Here is a 23,394-nt window from a genome sequence, read left to right on the forward strand (position 1 = left end):
GAGAATGTTAAAAGGGAAAGACAAAGCAAAAAATCAACGAACATTATAAATATAGTCTTTATTAATAAGCTTCAAGTAAAAGCAATTTGGGTCCTTTGCATAATTTCAAACCGTGCACCCCCCCCCCCCCCCCCCCCCCCCCCCCCCCAAATACTAACCACTGTTGCTTTTGCATCTTTTATAAACTGCCACTGAATGTAATTTAAAAAATAATTATTTACTAACATAGTGGACTCTTCTAAGCCTTTTCAAATATCAGATAGATAAGATATACTTTATTCATCCACAGGAGGAAAAAAAACAAAATCTTCAAGAAAAACAAAGTGCTAAGACAAGTTGTGTAAGTACCACCAACCTAAAAACAGCTGTACTAATGTTGCAGTTATTAAAACAGTATCAATGCTGTCTGCATTAGAAATTAAAAATTTATCTTAAAAATATACTGCACAAACTGTTTCATAAGTGTACAGCATTAAAATAAATGTATAGACTGAATATAATCCACAAAGAAATGCAATTTTTTAAACTGTCCAAAGCCCAAAAGGTGGTTTAATACAAATATAAGACAATTTTAAATTAGTGTTATTAAAAAATACACCACATAAGACCAATAAAGTCAAATATTACACTTCTAATAGAGTTTTGTACAATGTTCTATATTCCTTTAAACACAATATTTAACAATATTATTGTCTATACTCAATATACATGCACATATTATACTTTTCAAATCTATTTTCAGAGGAATACCAGCTACAGTTAAAATAACTATTACATGGAAGTGTTGACAGACTTTAATCCTGCTGAACTATAGCCACATTTTGTTTTTTATCATGTTATACTCAAAGAAAAAAATTACAGAAATGAAGATCCAACTGCACCTAGATGTCTTGTCATTATGTAAAAATCACATGATTCTAGTGCCAGTTCAATCATGCAAAAGCAGGATAATATACAATGGCACTTGAATCTCCACTCAGTTCCTTGGCAGGACTGTAAAACTAACATATTGTGAGTTGGGGACTGAAAACCTTTGCCCTGCAATGGACAGTTTCTAAACTTGTTCCTGCTGCTGGGATAATTCTACTCCTAGCAAAAATTAATAATAAAAAGTGAGCTCAAAAATGGGTAGGTTATTTAAAATTAATAATGCCAATCTCTGGCTAACGGTTTAAACAACAAAAACCGGTTGACTGTATGTAGCTTGAGAAGATTATCAGGAAATCACTGTTACATACATCTTAAAGTAAGCTTATTTTGGTCTTTTTTTTTTTTTTTTTTTTTAACTAAAATTGTATTTTATATGTAACATATATTGAATAATTATCATATTTTCTTAAGCAACCTTCCCAAAACCTCAGCTCAAAATGCAGCAAACTTACCAATAAAATTTTTTCCCTTATTTTCATGAAAATCTAAGCATGCAATCTGAAAAAAAAAAACTTGAGTGTTATTTCTAGGCTAAACACAAGGAGTATGTTTAAAAGAAATCAGAATGATTAATTGTATGCCTCTTTGAAAGTTTTTTTTTTTTAGCTAACTCAATTTAAAAATAAATTTAAACATTTTAACCTGAGGTACTACCTTTTCTTATCCCTCCACATTTCCTGCATAATTTTCCTTAAACACGGTCTCAAGAACAAGAAAAGACAACAAAGGAACGTCAATTTTGTTGCATTGTAACCATTATATCATCCATGAAATTAGAAGGAAATTAAGGATTTATACCATAAAAGCCTTATAATTTTAGACTAATATTTAATTTTAAACATTTTTAATTGAAGGTGCTCTTGCATATAATCTAGTTGATGTATATTAGTTTACAATTTAGATTAGCTAGACACCACTATTAAAGCAAAGAAAATTTAACATTCAATGGATTATCTAACCTATACCTATAACCTTATCTAACCTAAGCTATAAAATGTTGAAAGTGAATAAAACAGTAAACATTTCTGTAAGCAGTTCATTACAAGCACAGCAGAGAGAGAGTTATTGATGTCTTGCTTATAAACATAGTAAGTGGCTAATTCCAGTTTCTTTTCTTAGAACAAGCACAAATCCCACTTTACTGGTGGTGGACTAAAACCAGCACAGATGTTTAAATCTGCTACTGGTACGTGCAGATCAGACTGGATGCACCAGAGCAAAAGAACTGTGAGGTACCACTTATTAGTGTTCCTTTTTCAACAGAAAAGATGCAAGTTAATCAGGTTGCAATGTTAGGCTCGTTTCTTCTTGCTTTTTGACTGGTACGTTATAATGTCGGTCATCTTCTGTAATTAGACACACCTCTGGCCAATCTTCTTTGTGATCATCGGGGTAATAGGAGATAAACTCATCAGTTTCACATTTGTAGAGTCGGTATACTGTTATTGTATACTGAAGTGTGTACCCCAAGAGGAACATCTCAACCTACAAATAAATAAGTGATCTTCAATTACAACCAACCAAGATATTCTGGAGTGAGAAGACAGCAACCTGGTTAGGTCAGCTAGTTTAATGCTAATTTAAAGCAAACTAAAAACATTAAGAAGCAAAGACTTAAAAATGTCTTTATTACTACTAAAATTGTACCACAGTTTAAGAAAAATTCACATGTATATATAAACATAGTATTAGATAACAAAAGTACAATATATCTTACATATTTATATTTTTAGAAAATATTAATGCTTACTATGACAGTAAATGGCACAAAATGTAATATTAAGACTAAATGGCTAATTGATGATAATGATAATGATATACTTTATTAAATCTGCAAGGAGAAACTGTCTTTTCGCATGACCTTTGCGGGTCTGAGTGCAGGATCAGCCATTGTTGTTTCAGACTTAAATAATAATAGCATAATTGTCAAAATTTACAGTTACTTTAAAAACAGTTTTCTTTAATCCACCATTTTCAGTAGCATTCCAAGACATATACCACAATAACAGACACACAAAATACAATCTGTAGATTAATTCTGGCTGCATGACAATTGACTCAACAAAAAGGAATACATCTGAGGCAAACATGAAAAGGGTACTAGAGTGGCACGAATACTTTATGTGGACACTGAAAGCTCTACCACTAATTAAAACAACGGTCTGCAAAAATTGCTGAGAAACAAAGTACATTAAAATTAACATGACATTAAATGGAGCAGTAATATTTCATATATTAAAAAGATATCAATCTAAGAATCCACAATCAGTTTAATTTCTGTAAAAGTGCCTTTTGACTTGAATATGTAGTTTACAGCACTGTATAAAAAGGTTGATGGCCTAAAAGGAGCAAATGGAAAATATAACATGCACATAAATAGCATATTTGGTATAGTTAATTTAAAATAAAATACTTATTATCCATTGTCCAGTACTTTAGAAGCTAGAAACATACCTGTTGCGGGTCATTTATGTTCTTCAGGAACTTTTTTGAAGGGATTGCTTTTTATACAGCAATATCCGGACGTCAATGTCACTGATCTAAAGCATTTACCTGACTTTTTAAGTTATAATTGTCACAAGAGGCAAATTATTTTATACTACAGGTATTTTTTTATTTTTTACAAAATTTCATTGTATAGCCCTTCAACAGGCATAGTCTTAAAGATTTGACAAGCTATAAACATAACTTGCAACTTTAAAAGGCAAAGCTTTGACTGGTAAAAGTATTAGCCAAAATGTTTAAGTAGTAAAACTCCTCACTCCTAATAAAAAATGACAACAAAAAATATATATACAATTACAGGGTATTTAAAAAAAGTTTATATGCAAGTATTAGACAAGGAGGAAAAATATACTTGGGAGGATACTACATGTACATAATGTCATATTTTATCTCTCTTTTCTATCTCTTTGTCAATTAGGAAAAAAACAAATTAAAAGTGGTTTCACATTCACAAGAGATTTTAATAGAAGTGACCATATTTACAGAATAGGTCTGGTGAAAAGAGTTGATAGAAAAATCATAAAAGGTTCTGATTTTTTTATTATAAAATGTATTTATTTGATTGTAAATACTTTAAACAGACTTTACTCTTTCATTTTCAACAGATAAATGTTTCTGTAATACCTAATTTATGGATATTACCGACCAGTGCTGATATGCGGTATTGATGGTTTTATCTATGGATTTACCCAAGATTTACCTCAAAAGTGGATAAAGCACATTGGCAACATCGGCCTGTGGAATAAGTTAGTTTTGTACCAGCCTACAGAGAGCCTCTTGGGTGGGATTTAGAAGTCAATACAGATGAGGTAACCAATCCTCCAGAAATTTTGCTATTTTTTATTGTATTTGTTTTTGACTTTCTACAGTTTACAGGACCAAGCAACTTGCTTTGCACCTCTCCATCAGCGTCTTTTGTCCTGTAAATGTGTCGATAAGCAGCAAGCAGCCTGCTATCACAGCCCCCACCACCACACAGTTTTCTCAGCTCAAGTCTGTTTACCTGCGTGTCAGTTGCTTAGAGTTGTATACAGTGAGAAGTCAAGCAAAATGACACCTTTTAAAAATACTATATCGTTATTTGGAACACATGCATTTCATGTGTGTTCCATGTCTACAACAATCTATGTACAGTAAACACATCGTTAAAACAGAAACGTTTTTAATGTTTTAGTAATAATTGACAAGATGTAGACATGAAGTGTTTAATGTGTGAAGCCTAAAGTCCAAATATCAAATAAACACTTTCACCAAAGGTACAAATATAACAGAACAAGTGCGCTTCTATTCAAGAATATAACTGCAGAAAAAGAACCCCGTTAGGGTGCGACATTGACACGCATTTGCTGTGATTGCTTCGGTGGTGCAACGGTATCAACTGTTGATTGGTAATCAAAACTTTGCGGGTTCGACCCCGGACGAGTCCGTTTTAAGAAGTGAGCTGCGCTTATTCTTACTATTTTAGTTAAGAAAGTTAAACGTGATTTCTTCGCTGATTTAGTATCCTGTCATTCTAAGAATTCTACGGTCTTATTTAATTCAATTAATGCGGCCATTCACCCTCATTCTGTGACGGGATTAAATAGTACTGTTCTTTCATGTGAGCAGTTTCTTTCATTCTTTGTCAATAAAATTGGTACAAATCCGCTGTGGTATTGTTCTAACTGGCTATGAACCTCCTACTGTTAATAATGGAATTGTGGTGGAATCTTTTGATCTTGTCTCACTTTCACAGTTAAAAAGCACTATTCACACCCTTAAACCTACTCTCAGTCCTCTTGATATTGTACCACCACGCCTCTTAGTGGAAGCCTTTGATGTTTAGGGTCCATCTTTACTAGCCATTATCAATGGTTCTATTAGTGAGGGGGTTGTGCCCCCATTTTTTAAACATGCTGCAGTGCGTCCCTGTCTAAAAAAGGCAGAATTAGATCCTGGAGTTTTAGCCAATTTCCGCCTGCTTTCCCAGTTGCCATTTCTGGCTAACATATTAGGAAGAATTATTTATAGTCAATTGGTTGATCACCTTAACTCCAATAATTTATTTGAGATCTACCAATCTGGCTTTAGGCGATATTGTGGTGTTGAGACAGCCATCCTGAAAGTATTCAATGACATCTCTATTATTACTGACTCAGGTCGCACTGCAGTCCTTGTCCTCCTTGACCTGTCCGCTGCCTTTGACACTATTGACCATGAGATATTGCTGTTGTGGCTTGAACATCTTGTTGGACTTAAAGGGGCTGCTCTTAACTGGTTCAGGTCATATCTAATTGGTAGACACTTTTCAGTGACTTTAAATTCCTCTTTTTCATCTACTGCTCCTCTTAAATGTGGTGTTATTCAGGGATCCATTTTGGGTCCTATTTTATTCTCTATATACCTTCTCTCTCTTGGAGCTATTTTTAGGAAATTCAACATTTCTTTTCACTGCTACGCTGATGATACACAGGTTTATATTCCCATCTGCAACTCTGCAATGAATCAACTGCACAACTGTCTTTTTGAACTAAGATCCTGGATGGCTAATAATTTCTTGATCTGAATCAAAATAAAACGGTGCTTATAAGTGGGTCCATCAGCGAAAGCCCAAATTGGTCTTGGACTTCTCGGCTCTTTCTCTGTCTTTTGCAAACCTCGAGCCCGCAATCTTGTTGTTATTTTTGACAGTAACCTCTCTTTTGAGAAACAGATTAATTCTGTAGTCAAGTGTTGCATTTTCCAGCTTCATCTTTTAGGTAAGATCAAGCCTTTTTTATCTTCTACGGATCTTGAGAAAGCTACTCATGCTTTTATCTTTTTTCGCCTTGATTACTGCAACTCGCTGTATTCTGGGTTTAGCAAATCTCCGATATACAGGTTACAGTTGGTTCAGAATGCTGCCGCTCACTTTCTGGTTGGGGCAAGAAAGTCTGATTCTTTTTCTCCAATATTAGCTTCTTTAGACTGGCTGCTTGTCAGTTTTCGAATTGATTTTAAAATCTTGTTGCTAGTTTTTACATCTTTACATAGGCTTGCTCCTGCCTATTTATCTGAACTGTGTGCTTTACACCAGCCATCTAGAGTGCGTAGATCTTCTGGTCAGTTGTCTCTTGTTGTCCCTCATACCAAGTGTAAAACTAAGGGGGGCAGGGCTTTTGCAGCTGCTGCTCATCGCCTGTGGAACTCTTTACATCATTACATAAAGGAGTCGTCTACAATTGAACTGTTCAAAACAAGATTAAAGACTCATTTCTATTCACTTGCTTTCCGTGACCTTCAGTAATACTGATGGTTTCCTCATTGTGATTATGTAATCTTACTTCTATTTATTAATTATGCTCATTTATTTTATTTATATTTATGTTATTTATGCTAACTGTATGTTTTTCTTTTTCTTCTTTTATTGTAAAGCACTTTGGCCATTGGAATTTCTATGTTGTTTTAAATGTGCTATATAAATAAATTGACATTGACATTTCATGATATAAATCAAATCACTGTTTCTGTCAAGCTTGAAGGCTCCTTTTTACTCCTAATTGAGATGTGAAGATATCATAAGGTTAATTTTGCTTTAAATATTATTTATATTCTGTCAGAAGCTGAATATGACAAATGTACTGTAGAAGATTATACAACTGTATTTGAAATAAATAAAATAGGTATATATAATAAATGAAAATCTTCATTCTGGCAAGTCAAAAGCTTCAAGTGTTACAGAAGAACACAAACATTACATTCTTTGGTCACTTTTAGGAAAATGAAGTAGCGATTAATACAAAACAGTATCTCAAAAAAACTACCTCTATACTGTATCCTTTCCTTTGTATAGATTCAAGCCCACAAATAAATACATAAAAAAACATTATATATATATATATATATATATATATATATATATATATATATATATATATCCTCAGTATAAATTCAAGCAGCTTTCAAATGTAAACGAAGGAGAACAAACAAAATTGACATATTCATTTAGTTGTGGTCAGCTTATGCTCTAAGGAAGAGGTCTGCACTGTGGGACTTGTGGGACCCAATGCAATTGCTTATGACACAATTACATTTAAAACAGACCGTACATATTATATATATATATATATATATATATATATATATAGTAGATCTCCGCAAAGTCACAGTTCAGAGTTCGCGGCCTCAGTCACTTGCGGATTTTTCCTTAGAACCCAACTAATAATCGTTAGCGGAAACCGCAAATATCCTCCACACTTTTTACGGCTTTTTTCGTGGCAATACTGGGATGGTTAAAAGTAACCAATAGAATTTGAAACTGCAACTCCCAGCAGTCCCTGCAGTGGATCTGATTGGTCTTCTGCTGAGGGTGCTGGGGCTGTTGAGGTCAGAGGGTGACAGCGCTGCTTTTAAAAAGGGGGCTGGTGACCAAAAGCAAAAAAAAAAAAGTTTTTGTAATTTGTGTTTCAAGTTCCTGTCTGCCTTCCTTCTGTTGGGTTACCTGTAATTATTCATTTTGTCCTGGATCGTTTTGTGCGTCTGGATTGTCTGTCGTCTGCCTATGTACATGAGGACTGTAAGTGGACTCATGGCCATCCTGCAAAGAAAGGAGCGCTCCTGAACCCGTCTTAACCATTTCAGGAACTACCAGTATGACTATCTTTACATTCCTATTCAACGTGCAGATCTCTGGACTATCTATTTTCATCATTACATTTCATCTGTTGCCATTTTTCATGAACTTTTTCATGATTTACCGTGTGTGTTTTGTTTGTGCTTTGTTGATTTTAATGTGTAATCGCCGTAAGGGGAACAGGGGTGGTATCATTGTTTTCATTACATTCTTTATTTGCTGTTTGATTACTGGTTTGCTTTTTTTATGTCTCTGTTTGTGAGTGCGTGCTGGTCAGGTCAAGGCTGGTTGCGTCCCTAAAATCTCCACCATAAAAATAAATAAATCACCGTCGATGGTGTGAATCTTGGCGGCACCGGACCGCTACAACGTTATTCATTTCTCCTTGCTGCTGATTGACTGTGATACATCTCCAGCAGAGTGTTCTTGTGTTTTCTGTTTATTTAAAAGCCTGAACAGTACCTGTCCTTTTTTGGCTGATTGCTTTGCTTCTCTGTCCTCCCCCAGACATTCTCTGCTCCTGTTGAGGGTTGTGCTCCCCTATGATGTTTGTCTGTTGTTTAATCGATAACTAACTGCATACTGAGCTCGTTTCTCTTCTGAAAGAGACATGTTTGTTTCAAGTGTTTAAATAAAGATCCTGTTTCTACAATCCCCTGTGTTTCTGTGACCCAAGCGTGAGCCGCACTAAGACTAGCCTGCCAGCATCAGCGCTTACCTCTGTGTGCTTGCGTGCAGCCAGTTCAAGCGCAGTTGGCTCAGTAATTTACATCCATGGCGTCAGTTGCGCTTTGTGCATATTGTTCCAGTAGTTTATTTAAATAGTTTTTACAGTTCATTAGCAGTGTGTAAAATGATCAGTGTTGCAGTAATTGTGATGCTCTTTGCATGAAAAAAAGTGTTCCATTAAAATTTCACTTTTTCTTTGTTAATTGTGTTGTTTACTTAAAGTGCAGCAAAAAAAGTATTAGGGGTTAATGCATCCCTGGACGCCAAAGTATGTGGCAGTTTAAGGCTTAAAGCCTCAACATGCCGTCAAAACGCCCTGCACCATCTAAGGCTTCTGGCAATGTAAACATGTTTGCATGAATTATAGTACATGTAGTGGTAACATCTGTATTTTACATTCTAGCACTGCGGGAGACATAGCAGTACAATATACAGGTTTACCTCTACATTCTTTATTTTTAGGTAATGTATTAAGCTGACTTTGAAATAAAATTAAAGTGTTTTGGGGGCATATTTAGGGTTTAAACTATGAAAATAGGCATTTTTTTTAACCACATCCAAAATTCGCGGTTTTTCACAATTCACGGGTTTTAATGCTTTGGTGTTAATGAAATTAACAACAGGTGCGCTATAAGGGCAACAATGAGACGACCCCCAATACAGAAATGGTTTAACAGGTGGAGGCCACTGACATTTTTCCCTCCTCATCTTTTCTGACTGTTTCTTCACTAGTTTTATATATGGCTACGGTCAGTGTCACTACTGGTAGTATGAGGCGATACCTGGACCCTACAAATGTTGCACAGGTAGTCCAACTTCTCCAGGATGGCACATCAATATGTGTCATTGCCTGAAGCTGGACAGGGTCGCAAAAGGTCCTTAACTCATCAGCAAGACCGTTATCTGCTCCTTTGGGCAAGGAGAAAATGGATGAGCATTACCAGAGCCATACAAAATGACCTCCAGCAGGCCACTGGTCTCTGACCAAACAATCAGAAGCAGACTTCATGAGGGTGGCCTGAGGGCCCGACGTCCTCTAGTGGACCCTGTGCTCACTGCCTGGCACCGTGGAGCTTAATTGGCATTTGCCATAGAATACCAGAATTGGCAGGTCCATCACTGGTGACCCTGTGTTTTTCAGAGATGAGAGCAGGTTCACCCTGAGCACATATGACAGACGTGAAAGGGTCTGGAGAAGCTGTGGAGAACATTATACTGCCTGTAACATTGTTCAGAATGACCGATTTTGCGGTTGGTCAGTGATGGTCTGGAGAGGAATATCCATGGAGGGATGCACAGATCTCTACAGGCTAGACAATGGCACCTTGACTGCCATAAGGTATCAGGATGAAATCCTTGGACCCATTGTCAGTCCCTATGGTACACGACAATGCCCGGCCTCGTGTGGTGAGAGTATGCAGGCAGTTCCTGAAGGATGAAGGAATTGATACCATTGACTGGCCCCCACACTCACCTGACCTAAATCCAATAGAACACCTCTGGGACATTATGTTTCGGTCCATCCGACAATGCCAGGTTGCACCTCAGACTGTCCAGGAGTTCAGTGATGCCCTGGTCCAGATCTGGGAGGAGATCCCCCAGGACACCATCCATCATCTCATTAGAAGCATGCCCCGATGTTGTCAGACATGCATACAAGCACGTGGAAGCCATACAAACTACTGAGTACGATTCGATTTTGAGTTGCTACAATGAAATTTTGGCAAAATGGACTAGCCTGCCACATCATTTTTTCACTTTGATTTTCAAGGCGTCTTTGAATTCAGCCCTCTGTATGTTGATAATTTTCATTTCCATCAAACAATGTGGCATCCTTTCGTTCCTAACACATTACCCAGTCCAAATCAGTACAGCATGATTTTTTTTTTCCCATTGAGATCTGATGTGTTTTATATACAGTGATACCTTGAGATACCTTGAGTTTAATTCATTCTGTGACCGAGCTTGCATGTCAAAATACTATCTCAAAACAATTTTCCCCATTGAATGAATTGAAATGTCATTAATCCGTTCCAGACCCCCAAAAAACACTACAATTTTATTGTTACATGTTTTTAAATAAGAAAAATATACTTATAAATAACAAATATTGTAAAAAACACAATACAATAGAATGTACTGCAATAAACTGGTTTTATTAAGTACAGTACAGTGTACAATGTATAATATACAGCATTTACCTTGGAGATCAGACGAGTTGAAAATGCTGACGGAGGTGGTGGAGAAAGGCTGAACTGAATGTTATTCACTGATTTCTGCCCTTTTCGCCGCACCTTCCTCACTTTCATCTGCAGGGGTTTTCAAAAAATACTTGTCCAATGAGGTCTGTTTCATCCTCCCTTTCAGAATGTTTCTAAAATGAGTCATGCAAGTGTCATTAAATAGCGCAGTCGCGCACCCAGTTGAAACTTTTTCTGGGTGTTTCTTTTGAATAAAGTCTGAAAATGTCTCCCACATTGCCAACATTTCCTTTATCTCACTTGTAGAGATAACTTCCTCCACGTCACTTATTTCTTGCAAAACCTCCGTGTGCTGCTGCATCTGTAGCTCCTTTAGCTCCTCCGTTGTCAGTTCTTCAGAGTGCTCCTCGATGAGCAGAGGTAGGTTATTTTCCTGGAGATATTTTTTAACGTCGGGACCAAAGACCAAATTCACCCACTCCACAAAGAACTACCTGGTGACCCACGCCCTTGGGTTTGCCCTCCACATAACCTGCAGTCTTTCTTTCATAATCTTTTGTGACTTAAAGGCTCTGAGGTTTTCTGAATGATAAATGGAGCAGTGGCTTAATCTTGCAGTCGCCGCTCGCATTGGCGCACAGTGCGAGGGTTAGCCTGTCCTTCATGGGTTTGTGGCCAGGCACCCTCTTCTCCTCTGCTGTTATATAAGTCCTCCTTGGCATCTTCTTCCAGAAGAGTCCTGTCTCATCACAATTGAAGACTTGCTGGGGGATGTATCCTTCGGCCGCTATAACTCCTGCAAAAGTTTTGAGGTAATCCTCAGCTGCCTTTATATCCGCACTCACTGCCTCACCATGCGTGACAACGGAGTGAATGCCGGTCCTCTTTTTAAAATTCTCGAACCAGCCCCGACTGGCTTTAAACAGCTCGCCCGATGCCTCGTCTGTTGAAGTGCCTGGGGTCTGCTGCTGCAAATCTGTGTAAATCGCTTGTGCCTTCTCGCAGATTATAGCCTCCGTCACGGTATCTCCTGCGAGCTGCTTCTCCATCAACCACACAATCAGCAGCTTCTCCATATTTTCATGGATAGATGTCCACTGCTTAGAAATGATTTTAACGCCCTTGGCTGGCGTTATAGCCTTTATCGAGTCCTTCTGCTTCAGTATGGTGCAGATTGTAGAAGTGCTACGCTCGTACTGCTTCGCCAAATCGACTACACGCACACCTTGCTCATGTTTTTCAATAATTTCTTTCTTTAATTCAATGGACATCATCCACTTCTTCTTCTCTGCACTGTCCTTCGCACTCACTTTCTTCGGACCCATAGTTGGAAAAACAAAGCTTTGCAAAATAACTGCGAGCACAACACTGAAGTTTCCACTGCGAGCTAACTGTTTAAAGTGAACGAGTGAGTCACGGGATGTTGGGGCGTTCACTGTGGCGAGCTGCACATGCTAGCGGTGGGCTGGGGTATCTGAAGCTGGCTCGTAACCCAAATTTTAGCTCTCAACTCAAAGCAAAAAATCGGCCAAGAGACTGCTCGTATCTCATAAAACTCGTTAGTTGGGACACTCGTAAGTCAAGGTATCACTGTATATATAAATAATTCATACAATTCATTTGCCTAAGCAATTAGTATGCATGCATATACTGTCTCGCATGCAGCCTTCTGAAGATTGCAGTGTCCTGATAAAGCCTTACATCCACAACGAACAGCACTAAAAAAGGAATACAAGACTGCAAAACTCAGTAAAGGGAAGTCTGACATTTGGCAGTCATTTTCAATTGTTATCAATGGCACTGGCAACCAAGTGCCATTTACTTGTTGCAATAAATGTGCTAACATACAGTGGACACAAGTCAGGTACCTCAGCTTTAAAGTGCCATGCGTGTGATGGATCAAACTAAACCAACATTCTTGCCAAACCTGTCAAAAGTAACAACTAATGCTAAAAGCAAAGCAAAGTACCTAGGACACAGGAAAGGTTTTCTTCTGTTGCCTCTATCATATTTGTTCAGGTGTCACTACAGAGTAGAAAAGTGCACCACCACTCTACATTCTTTCTGAAGGTCTGTTGCTGTCAAACATTTTTATTGGTCTTTCTAGCAATCCAATGATCAGTTTTTTCAGAAAGATTTCTTGGTGTTCCAGACCTCAACTTGACCTCCACCATTCCTGTTAACCACCATTTCTTACTAACATTATGAACTGTGGAAACAGCTACATAAAAATGCTTTGCTATCTTCTTGTAGCCTATTCCTGCTTTGTGAGCATCAATTATTTTATTTTTCAGAGTGCTAGGAAAATGCTCAGTGAAGCCCATGGCTGCAGATTGTTGGGACAAAGTTTGAGAAGTCAGAGAATTTATACATCTTTGCAATTTGTATCACCTGGGCTTTCCCGTGATGACTGTGAATGAGCCATAGACCTAACGAGCTAATTAAGGTCTGAGATCTTGGTAAAAATTATCTGAGACCTCAAATATCTTGGGGTGCCCAAACCTTTGCATGGTGCTCCTTTCCAATTTTCACTGTATAATTGTACAAAACAAAAACAATACACTAATCATGCATGAAATGCTGAAAAGAAATATAAAAATATGTCATCTTTAACTTTATGCCATTTGGTAAGCAGTTCATCTTCTGCTCATTTATCCACTCACAGTAAAATAAATTTTAAGCAAGGGTGCCCAAACTTTTGAATACCACTATATTCACAAGATGATATAGATGTTTTATAAAATAGATGTGATTGCATTGCATTAAAACAAGGAATACTCTATAATATGCGTGGATGTGGAGATGCATTTTAGTTAAATCGTGGTGAATTTTGATTGAGTGCAGTACTGTGAATTTTTTTTTTTTAATAAACAGCAATAATATTTTGTTCCATCTCTTGCAAATACTGATGTTAACTGTTCTTTACTAATCAAGCATTGCTTCTTAAATGTCATTCCATGCTTATGCATATGTTATGAAGTCACTATGTAGACACCCTTCAAATAAAATGTTAATGAAATTTGTAACATTAATATAATGTTCTTTATGCATGGTTAAGCAACCACTAAAAAAGCCAGCACTTCAAATATATCAGTGCATGCTAATTCCATCAAGATAAAATCGATACTGAATCAAGTTGGGAAATTGTGAATTGAAATTGAACTGAACTGGGACATCAGTCCTGATAGCTAGCCCTACAGCATATACTTTACTCTAAAAAGCTTACTAACTTTTGAGCTTTTGATGGTAAAGATGGAAATTAAGCAAGTCTGAAATGAGCTGAGTAATCAACCTTCAGTACAAAATGCACACGAGAACACATTCCACTTTTGCTCCAGATCCTGAGGGTTATCCAGATGCATTACAGAAAATAGGAGGTAAACACTTGTGTTCTCATTTTTCTGCCTTGCTAATATGTTATGCATCCTACTTGCCTTTTTTGGATAATGGACATGTTAGCAGTGATCTTAGCTAGCTAAGTCAAGAAATGTTTAAAGATCTCCAGAATTCTCAGAGAGTTCAAAAAAATGTTACGTCTTGCCCTAACTGTGGTTGTGCAGAGTACCATAACTCTTGAAACAGCATTGTAATGCTCTGCAAACTTGTAGCCTTTGTTTTCAAGAGACTGCCAGATTTTCTATAGCAGTACAATGCCCCTCTTGAAGCTGAGTGGTGAAAGCTACACCCTAACAGTAAGAGGCAATTCTGTCAATACAGGACATTTCTGGCCTCAATAAGACCTTATTGTTGATCAAAATATTTGAAACATTCCTTAACTGCAACAAGTTTTACTAGAACAAACATTCTTCACACCTCAAATTATACATTTGATTGCCTTGGAAGAAGAAACAGACATTTTTCTCCAACTTACTAATACAAATTCTCTACTACAACTCACAAAACAATTTATCCCAATTCACTGTGACAAAAAAAAAACTATAAAATGATGCATATATTGAATAAGTGGCAAATACTTTTTCACTACAGTAACTAATGAATAAATAAACAAACAAACAAACAAGCAATCAATAAGCTTTCAGAAAAGTCTCAACTAATATTAAGATAAAAAATGTCACTTCTCACCTGTTCAAGCCCACCAGACAATCCCACATGATTAAGGTGGTTTATGAGAAAAGAGCAGGGGGTTTTGGAGGTATCTCTTGCAAATAAAAGCCAACAGAAAAGGGGCACTTCTTTGTCCTGTTGCATATTATTATATAGCTCAATTGCAGTTCCAAGCATCAGAAATTTTATAGCTTCCAGCAAACTGTTCTCTTCATCTCCATTTCTGAAAATCTCGTCACATGCCGTTTCTTTGTCTTCTACTGTAGGTAACAGCACAACTTCTTCCCACTGTAGGTAAGTAAGAATAGCGTTACCATTAGATGAACAAACTAGTTTAGCAAGTAAGCATGTAGACAAAGACTTTTCATGATCTCATTTAATTATCTTTATTAGGCTACAGCTTATAGACCATAAACACATCAGCATTACTCCTATGATGACATTTTAGGTTCTACATAGCTCCTTACATTAGCAGATATGTTAATAACTATATCTGACTCTTAAAATGCAGCACAGAAGGCAGTGTATAAATCCATTTATTATCCATTTATAATCAGAAATAAAGTGCTACATGTAGAGGTAAGATGATATTTGGACTAAGAGCTGGAACAGATTGAATGAAACAGATAATAGAAGTGTAACTGAGGTAAACCATATCTTTTTTTTGCAATATCAAACTGAAATTAGTTCAATTGCCTTGACAGGGTAATGATTGGCATAGCTCATTATGAAATGCAGTTGCTTTCATTTCATAATGTAATGTTTAAGAAAATCATCTAAGAAATGAGAAGTGCAAAAGTTCCCACCTTTTTCTTTAAAAGCTCCAAACATTCCAAGATGATATCTTTGAAATTTCTATTTTGGCTTTGATGAGCATGTGGAAGTCTCCACTGCTCAATCCACTTGTTATCTGCACCTAATTTTAGAGGAAGCTGAAGAGACAGAAACAGAGTATTTAATCATTTGTATTATGTGTTGTTCATTGTGGTACCTACACTGAACAAAAAAAATTCACAACCAGAATTATGTTGATTTTATGGCCACCATGTGGACAAAATTAGTTATATGAAAATTAGAATACAGTGATCCCTCGCTACATCGCACTTCGCCTTTCGCGGCTTCACTCTATCGCGGATTTTATATGTAAGCATATTTAAATATATATCGCGGATTTTTTGCTGGTTCGCGGATTTCTGAGGACAATGGGTCTTTTAATTTCTGGTACATGCTTCCTCAGTTGGTTTGCCCAGTTGATTTCATACAAGGGACGCTATTGGCAGATGGCTGAGAAGCTACCCAACTTACTTTTCTCTTTCTCTCTCTTGTTCTTTCTCTGATCCTGACGTAGGGGGTGTGAGCAGGGGGGCTGTTCGCACACCTAGACGATACGGACGCTCGTCTAAAAATGCTGAAAGATTATCTTCACGTTGCTACCTTCTGTGCAGCTGCTTAGTGAAGGGACATGCTGCATGGTGCTTTGCATACTTAAAAGCTCGAAGGGCACGTATTGATTTTTGCATGTTTGTTTTTCTCTCTTTCTCTCTCTCTCTCCCTGCTCCTGACGGAGGGGGTGTGAGCTGCCGCCTTCAACAGCTTTGTGCTTCGCATACTTAAAAGCTTCACAGCCCTATTGATTTGTTTGCTTTCTCTGTCTTTATGACAGTCTCTGCTCCTGACACGCACTCCTTTGAAGAGGAAGATATGTTTGCATTCTTTTAATTGTGAGACTGAACTGTCATCTCTGTCTTGTCATGGAGCACAGTTTAAACTTTGAAAAAGAGACAAATGTTTGTTTGCAGTGTTTGAATAACGTTCCTGTCTCTCTACAACCTCCTGTGTTTCTGCGCAAATCTGTGACCCAAGCATGACAATATAAAAATAACCATATAAACATATGGTTTCTACTTCGCGGATTTTCTTATTTCGCGGGTGGCTCTGGAACGCAACCCCGCGATGGAGGAGGGATTACTGTACTTCTTAACTCGAACGTCAGAAATATATTTATGGCAGCAAAAGATCCAATACTGGAGTACTAGAGTTAAATACATAAGCGAATATTTACAAAAAATAATGGTTTTATTGTAATCTGAAAATAAACTATGTTATATGCTAAATAACAAACAATATATTTAAATAAGCAATATATTAAATATGGTCAAGGTTAGTATTTACCAAAGTTCTAATATTAAGTTCCAATATAAAGTATATATAATATAACTTCTAATATAAAGTATTAAAGGATATACAAGGAACTTTCACAGCCAATGTAATTTTGGAAGGAGGTTAAAAGCAATAATCTCATAAAACTTTTTCATAAAATCACAACATTGACAGACAAGGTTGAGGACCACAAACACAGTGCAGCAAATGAAAAATACATCCAGCATACTTTCCTTTCAAAACTGAAAAATATTCAGCACTGCTATCAGCTCAGAATTGGTATAAACCACTGGCACCCTTGTTCACCCATTCACTGTGCAGAACAGTTTTATCAGAATTGGTGTTCAAGGAAGGGTGTCAACAAAAAAGGCAACAAAAAAGCCAACTGATTAACCTATACACTAAAACTCAAGGACATAGGTGAAGAAAAATGACAGAAGCTGATAAGAACTGATGAGTCAAAATTTGAAATTTTTGGTTCTAACAAAAGGCAGTTTGTCTGCCAAAGGGCTGAAGAACAGTGCATAAATGAATGTCTGCAAACAACTAAGAAACACAGTGGAGGTTCCCTGCATTTCCACAAATGGAGATTTAATTTCAATTCATGGCTCCCTCACTGCTGATAAGAAGAGGCAGATTCTTTTCCACCATGCAATACCATCAGGGAGGTGGGGTGGTCAGACCCAGCATTATTCTGCAGCATGAAAATGACCATAACACACAATCAAAATCATAAAAACTATTTGCAGATACAGTAAATGAGAAAGAGGGAATCCTGTAAAAAAAATGGCATGGTATGGTCCCCACAGAGGTCAGCTAGTGTCTGTAGTGGAGCTGTGGCAATTTCTCCAAGAGGCTTGGAACAATCTACCACACAAGAACCTTTATAACCTGCGTGCAAGTGCTGCTGATTTTAAGGCGAAGTGTGGTTGCACCAAATATTTATGTAGCTTTTCCTTCAGTTTACTGCACTTTCTAGTACTAGGGTGTTGTACCGTGTTAGCCATTATGAACGTAGAGAAAAGCCAAGCAAAATGACACCTTTTATTGGCTAACTAAAAAGATTACAATATGCAAGCTTTTGAGGCAACTCAGGCCCCTTCTACATCCATTTTCTATTATCCTCATGTTATAAATAAGTTACACTGCATCCAGAAAGTATTCACAGTGCATCACTTTTTCCACCTTTTGTTATGTTACAGCCTTATTCCAAAATGGATTAAATTCATTTTTTTCTTCAGAATTCTGTACACAACACCCCAAAATGACACCGTGAAAAAAGTTTACTTCAGGTTTTTGCAAATTTATTAAATATAAAAAAAATGAGAAATCACGTGTACATAAGTACTCACAGTCTTTGCTCAATACTTTGTCGATGCACCTTTGGCAGCAATTACAGCCTCAAGTCTTGTTGAATATGATGCCACAAGCTTGACACACCTATCCTTGGCCAGTTTCGCTCATTCCTCTTTGCAGCACCTCTCAAGCTCCATCAGGTTGGATGGGAAGCGTCGGTGCACAGCCATTTAAAGATCTCTCCAGAGATGTTCAATCGGATTCAAGTCTGGGCTCTGGCTGGGCCACTCAAGGACATTCACAGAGTTGTCCTGAAGCCACTCCTTTGATGTCTTGGCTGTGTGCTTTGGGTCGTTGTCCTGCTGAAAGATGAACTGTCGCCCAGTCTGAGGTCAAGAGCGCTCTGGAGCAAGTTTTCATCCAGGATGTCTCTGTACATTGCTGCAGTCATCTTTCCCTTTATCCTGACTAGTCTCCCAGTTCCTGCCGCTGAAAAACATCCCCACAGCATGATGCTGCCACCACCATGCTTCACTGTAGGGATGGTGCCAGGTTTCCTCCAAACGTGACGCCTGGCAGTCACACCAGAGAATTTTCTTTCTCATGGTCCGAGAGTCCTTCAGGTGCCTTTTGGCAAACTCCAGGTGGGCTGCCATGTGCCTTTTACTAAGGAGTGGCTTCCGTCTGACCACTCTACCATACAGGCCTGATTGGTAGACTGCTGCAGAGATGGTTGTCCTTCTGGAAGGTTCTCCTCTCTCCACAGAGGACCTCTGGAGCTCTGACAGAGTGACCATCGGGTTCTTGATCACCTTCCTGACTAAGGCCCTTCTCCCCCAATCACTCAGCTTAGATGGCCGGCCAGCTCTAGGAAGAATCCTGGTGGTTTCGAACTTCTTCCACTTACGGATGATGGAGGTCACTGTGCTCATTGGGACCTTCAAAGCAGCAGATATTTTTCTGTAACCTTGTAATATATCACTCTGTGTGTAGTGAATCTATATAATATATGAGTTTCACTTTTTGAATTGAATTACTGAAATAAATTAACTTTTCGATGATATTCTAATTTTTTGAGATGCACTTGTATATAACACTACATATTAATTTGATCTTAAGTCTGAACATGATTTCATTGTGATTAAATGCTAATGGCACTGTATTCAAAACAGGACTGTCCCAAATTGTTCAGCTCTCTTAAAATTTTATCCTTTTTCTTGGTACATTATAATGTAAATTATCCATCCATTCATCCATTCTCTTCCGCTTATCCAAGATCGGGTCGCGGGGGCAGCAACTTGAGGTCTTCCTTAGGGCCTCCTCTTGGTTAGACGTGCCCGGAACACCTCACCAGGGAGGCGTCCAGGAGGCATCTCGATCAGATGCCCGAGCCACCTCATCTGACTCCTCTCGATGCGGAGGAGCAGCAGCTCTACTCTGCGCTCCTCCTGGATGACAGAGCTTCTCACCCTATTTTTAAGGGAAAGCCCAGACACCCTGGGGAGGAAACTCATTTTAGCAGCTTGTATTCACAGTCTCGTTCTTTCGGTCACTACCCATAGCTCATGACCATAGGTGAGGGTAGGAACGTAGATCGACTGGTAAATTGTAAGCTTTGCCTTTCGGCTCAGCTCCTTTTTCACCACGACAGACCGATGCAGAGCCCGCATCACTGCAGATCACGCACCGAACCTCTGTCGATCTCCCGCTCTATTCTTCCCTCACTCGTGAACAAGACCCCAAGATACTTGAACTCCTCCACTTGGGGCAGGATCTCGCTCCCAATCCTGAGAGGGCACTCCACCCTTTTCCGGCTGAGAACCAAGGTCTCGGATTTGGAGGTGCTGATTTGCATCCCAGCCACTTCACACTCAGCTGCGAACCGATCCAGAGAGAGCTGAAGATCACGGCCTGACGATGCAAACAGGACAACATCATCTGCAAAAAGCTGTGACCCAATCCTGAGCCCAACAAACCGGACCCCCTCAATGCCCTGGCTGTGCCTAGAAATTCTGTGACAAAGAAATCAGTGACAAAGGGCAGGCCTGGCGGAGTCCAAGTCTCACAGGAAACGGGTTTGACTTACTGCTGGCAATGTGGACCAAGCTCCGACACCGGTTGTACAGGGACCAAACAGCCCTTGTCAGAGGGTTCGGTACCCCATACTGCCGGAGCACCCCCCACAGGATTCCCCGAGAGACACATTCGAACGTCTTTTCCAAGTCCACAAAACACATGTAGACTGGTTGGGCAAACTCCCATGCACCCACCAGGACTCTGCCAAGGGTGCAGAGCTGGTCCACTGTTCCACGACTAGGACGAAAACCACACTGTTCCTCCTGAATCCGAGGTTGGACTATCTGATGGACCCTCCTCTCCAGGACCCCAAAATAGACTTTTCCAGGGAGGCTGAGGAGTGTGATCCCTCTGTAGTTGGAACACAACCTCCGGTCCCCCTTCTTAAAGAGGGGGACCACCACCCCAGTCTGCCAATCCAGAGGCACTGCCCCTGATGTTCATGTGATGTTGCAGAGGAGTGTCAACCAAGACAGTCCTACAACATCCAGAGCATTGAGGAACTCCGGGCTTATCTCATCCACCCCCGGGGCCCTGCCACCAAAGAGTTTTTTGACCACCTTCGAGTCCCCAGGCACTGCTTTCTCATTGGAAGACATGTTAGTGGGACTGAGGAGGTCTTCGAAGTACTCCCCTCACCAACACACAACGTCCAGAGTCGTGTCAGCAGCGCACCATCTCCACCATATACAGTGTTGACACTGCACTGCTTCCCTCTCCTGAGATGCCAGATGATGGACCAGAATCTCCTCAAAGCCGTCCGGAAGTCATTTAACATGGCCTTCCCAAACTCCTCCCACGCCTGAGTTTTTGCCTCAGCAACCACCGAAGCCGCATTCCGCTTGGCCTGCCGGTACCTGTTAGCCGCTTCTGGAGTCCCACAGGACAAAAGGGTCCTGTAGGACTCCTTCTTCAGCTTGATGGCATCCCTCACCGCCAGTGTCCACCAACGGGTTCGGGGATTGCCGCCCCAACAGGCACCGACCACCTTACAGCCACAGCTCCAGTCAGCCACCTCAACAACAAAGGCACGGAACATAGCCCATTCAGACCCAATGCCCCCCACCTCCCTTGGGACGTGGTCAAAGTTCTGCCGGAGGTGGGAGTTGAAGCTACTTCTGACAGGGAACTCTGCCAGACATTCCCAGCAGACCCTCACAATACATTTGGGCCTACCAGGCCTGACCGGCATCCCCCCCCACTAACGAAGCCAACTCAACACCAGGTGGTGATCAGTTGACAGCTCCGCCCCTCTCTTCACCCGAGTGTCCAGGACATGTGGCCACAAGTCCGATGACACAACCACGAAGTCGATCATCGAACTGAGGCCTAGAGTGTCCTGGTGTCAGGTGCACATATGGACACCCCTATGCCTGAACATGGTGTTTGTTATGGACAATCTGTGATGAGCACAGAAGTCCAATAACAAAACACCACTCGGGTTCAGATCGTGGGGATGCAAATTATTGCTGTATTTAATTAATGTTATTCAAATTGTAAAACAAGATAAAGCTTTAATCATATGCAGCTGAAGCAAGATATTTGCGCAGAACAATGTCAATTACATAATATGTTTCTTTTTCATTCCTTTAGGTAAAGTAGTTAAAAGTTTCTAATTAACAGAATTCCAAGTCATATGCTGCTGAAAAATAACTAAAATAGGTGCACAATATGGTACAATAACTGAGCAGTTTCACTGTAAAATACAATGTCGCTGGTTCCGTCTCCACCATCCTGATGTTTAGCAAGACACTTAACCTGCCAGAAATATAAAAACTACTATACTCTACACTACACTTTGTTAAAGTTATTTTTCACTACTATCCACTTCTGTAGAGTTTAATCCCATACCCACCAACTTCTGTGTTGCTTTGATTTCATGCATCCTTGTTCCCACAGAGTTTTCAATAATGCTAACCCAACTCATGCAGAGTTTTGAACATACATCAGAAACTCATTGGTCTGCTTCAGCAGAGTGACCTCAGTGTCCCCTTAGGCCGGATTTATACTTCACGAGACGCGACGCATGCTCAGCGGATGCTCCTGCTACGCAAGCGTTGTACTGTTTATACTTGTGCGCATACTTTACGTAAATCTGGAGGAATCCACCAGGTGGCAGTACAAGATATTATCATGGTGAGAACAGGTTCGGCTTCTCTGTGTTGTGAATTGCCTAGAACACCCATTAAATTCCGATGACACCTTACCGCAATTCCTCTGAAAAGGATGTTTATTGATTAAATCCAGGGATGTGTCCATTCCAGCAAGCACTGGGCACGAGTGAGAAACAATCCCTGGATGAGGCCTCAGCTCATCGCAAGGTGAATACAAGCACACACACACACACACTAGCTTTATTTTAGCGGCACCAAATCCCCAAATCTGCATATCTTTGGAAGGAAACTAGAGCACACTGAGGAAACCCAGCAGGAAAACATGGAAATTCCAGGCAGGGAATATCAGCGACGTCACTCCCTGCGAGATAGCAGCCCTAACGCTCCGCCACTGTGTCACCCCCATGTGTGTAATTATTGTGTGTAACAGTATTCATTATTTAAACGAAATTACCGATTTATCTGTAAAATGTAATATACATATTTTAATGCTCTTCATCATGAAAGTGATATCAAGTATAAATCTAAGGATTCTAAATGTGCAGAGAGTTGGAATATCATACATTTAATGTGCTCAGTGTGGTGATCTATTGCTGGTGATCCGCTACTGTCAGGACCAGAGGAAGCCCTAGAAAAAAAGACGTCACAGAAGACGGCATGTGAGACTTTTAAAATGTATCGTGTCATTACGATCGGGAATATGCGACGCTTGAATATAAAAGCACCA

General features: G+C 39.3%; 1 protein-coding gene across 3 annotated transcripts in view; it reads right to left on the reverse strand.

Moving 5' to 3' along the window:
- Nucleotides 1-1,219: 1,219 nt before the first annotated feature.
- LOC114653460 (ubiquitin thioesterase otulin-like) overlaps nucleotides 1,220-23,394 on the reverse strand; it is an 82,891-nt gene continuing 60,716 nt past the window's right edge. For all 3 annotated transcript variants that reach the window (XM_028803798.2, XM_028803799.2, XM_028803797.2), the window contains 3 exons: nucleotides 15,828-15,953; nucleotides 15,040-15,309; nucleotides 1,220-2,415 (listed from right to left, as the gene is read on the reverse strand). In XM_028803798.2, coding sequence (XP_028659631.2) covers nucleotides 2,206-2,415; nucleotides 15,040-15,309; nucleotides 15,828-15,953 — 606 coding nt within the window. In that variant the 3' untranslated portion in view covers nucleotides 1,220-2,205. The remainder of the gene's footprint in view (nucleotides 2,416-15,039; nucleotides 15,310-15,827; nucleotides 15,954-23,394) is intronic.

The sequence above is a fragment of the Erpetoichthys calabaricus genome, chromosome 6 (genome assembly GCF_900747795.2).
Source record: "Erpetoichthys calabaricus chromosome 6, fErpCal1.3, whole genome shotgun sequence".
Taxonomy (NCBI): domain Eukaryota; kingdom Metazoa; phylum Chordata; class Cladistia; order Polypteriformes; family Polypteridae; genus Erpetoichthys; species Erpetoichthys calabaricus.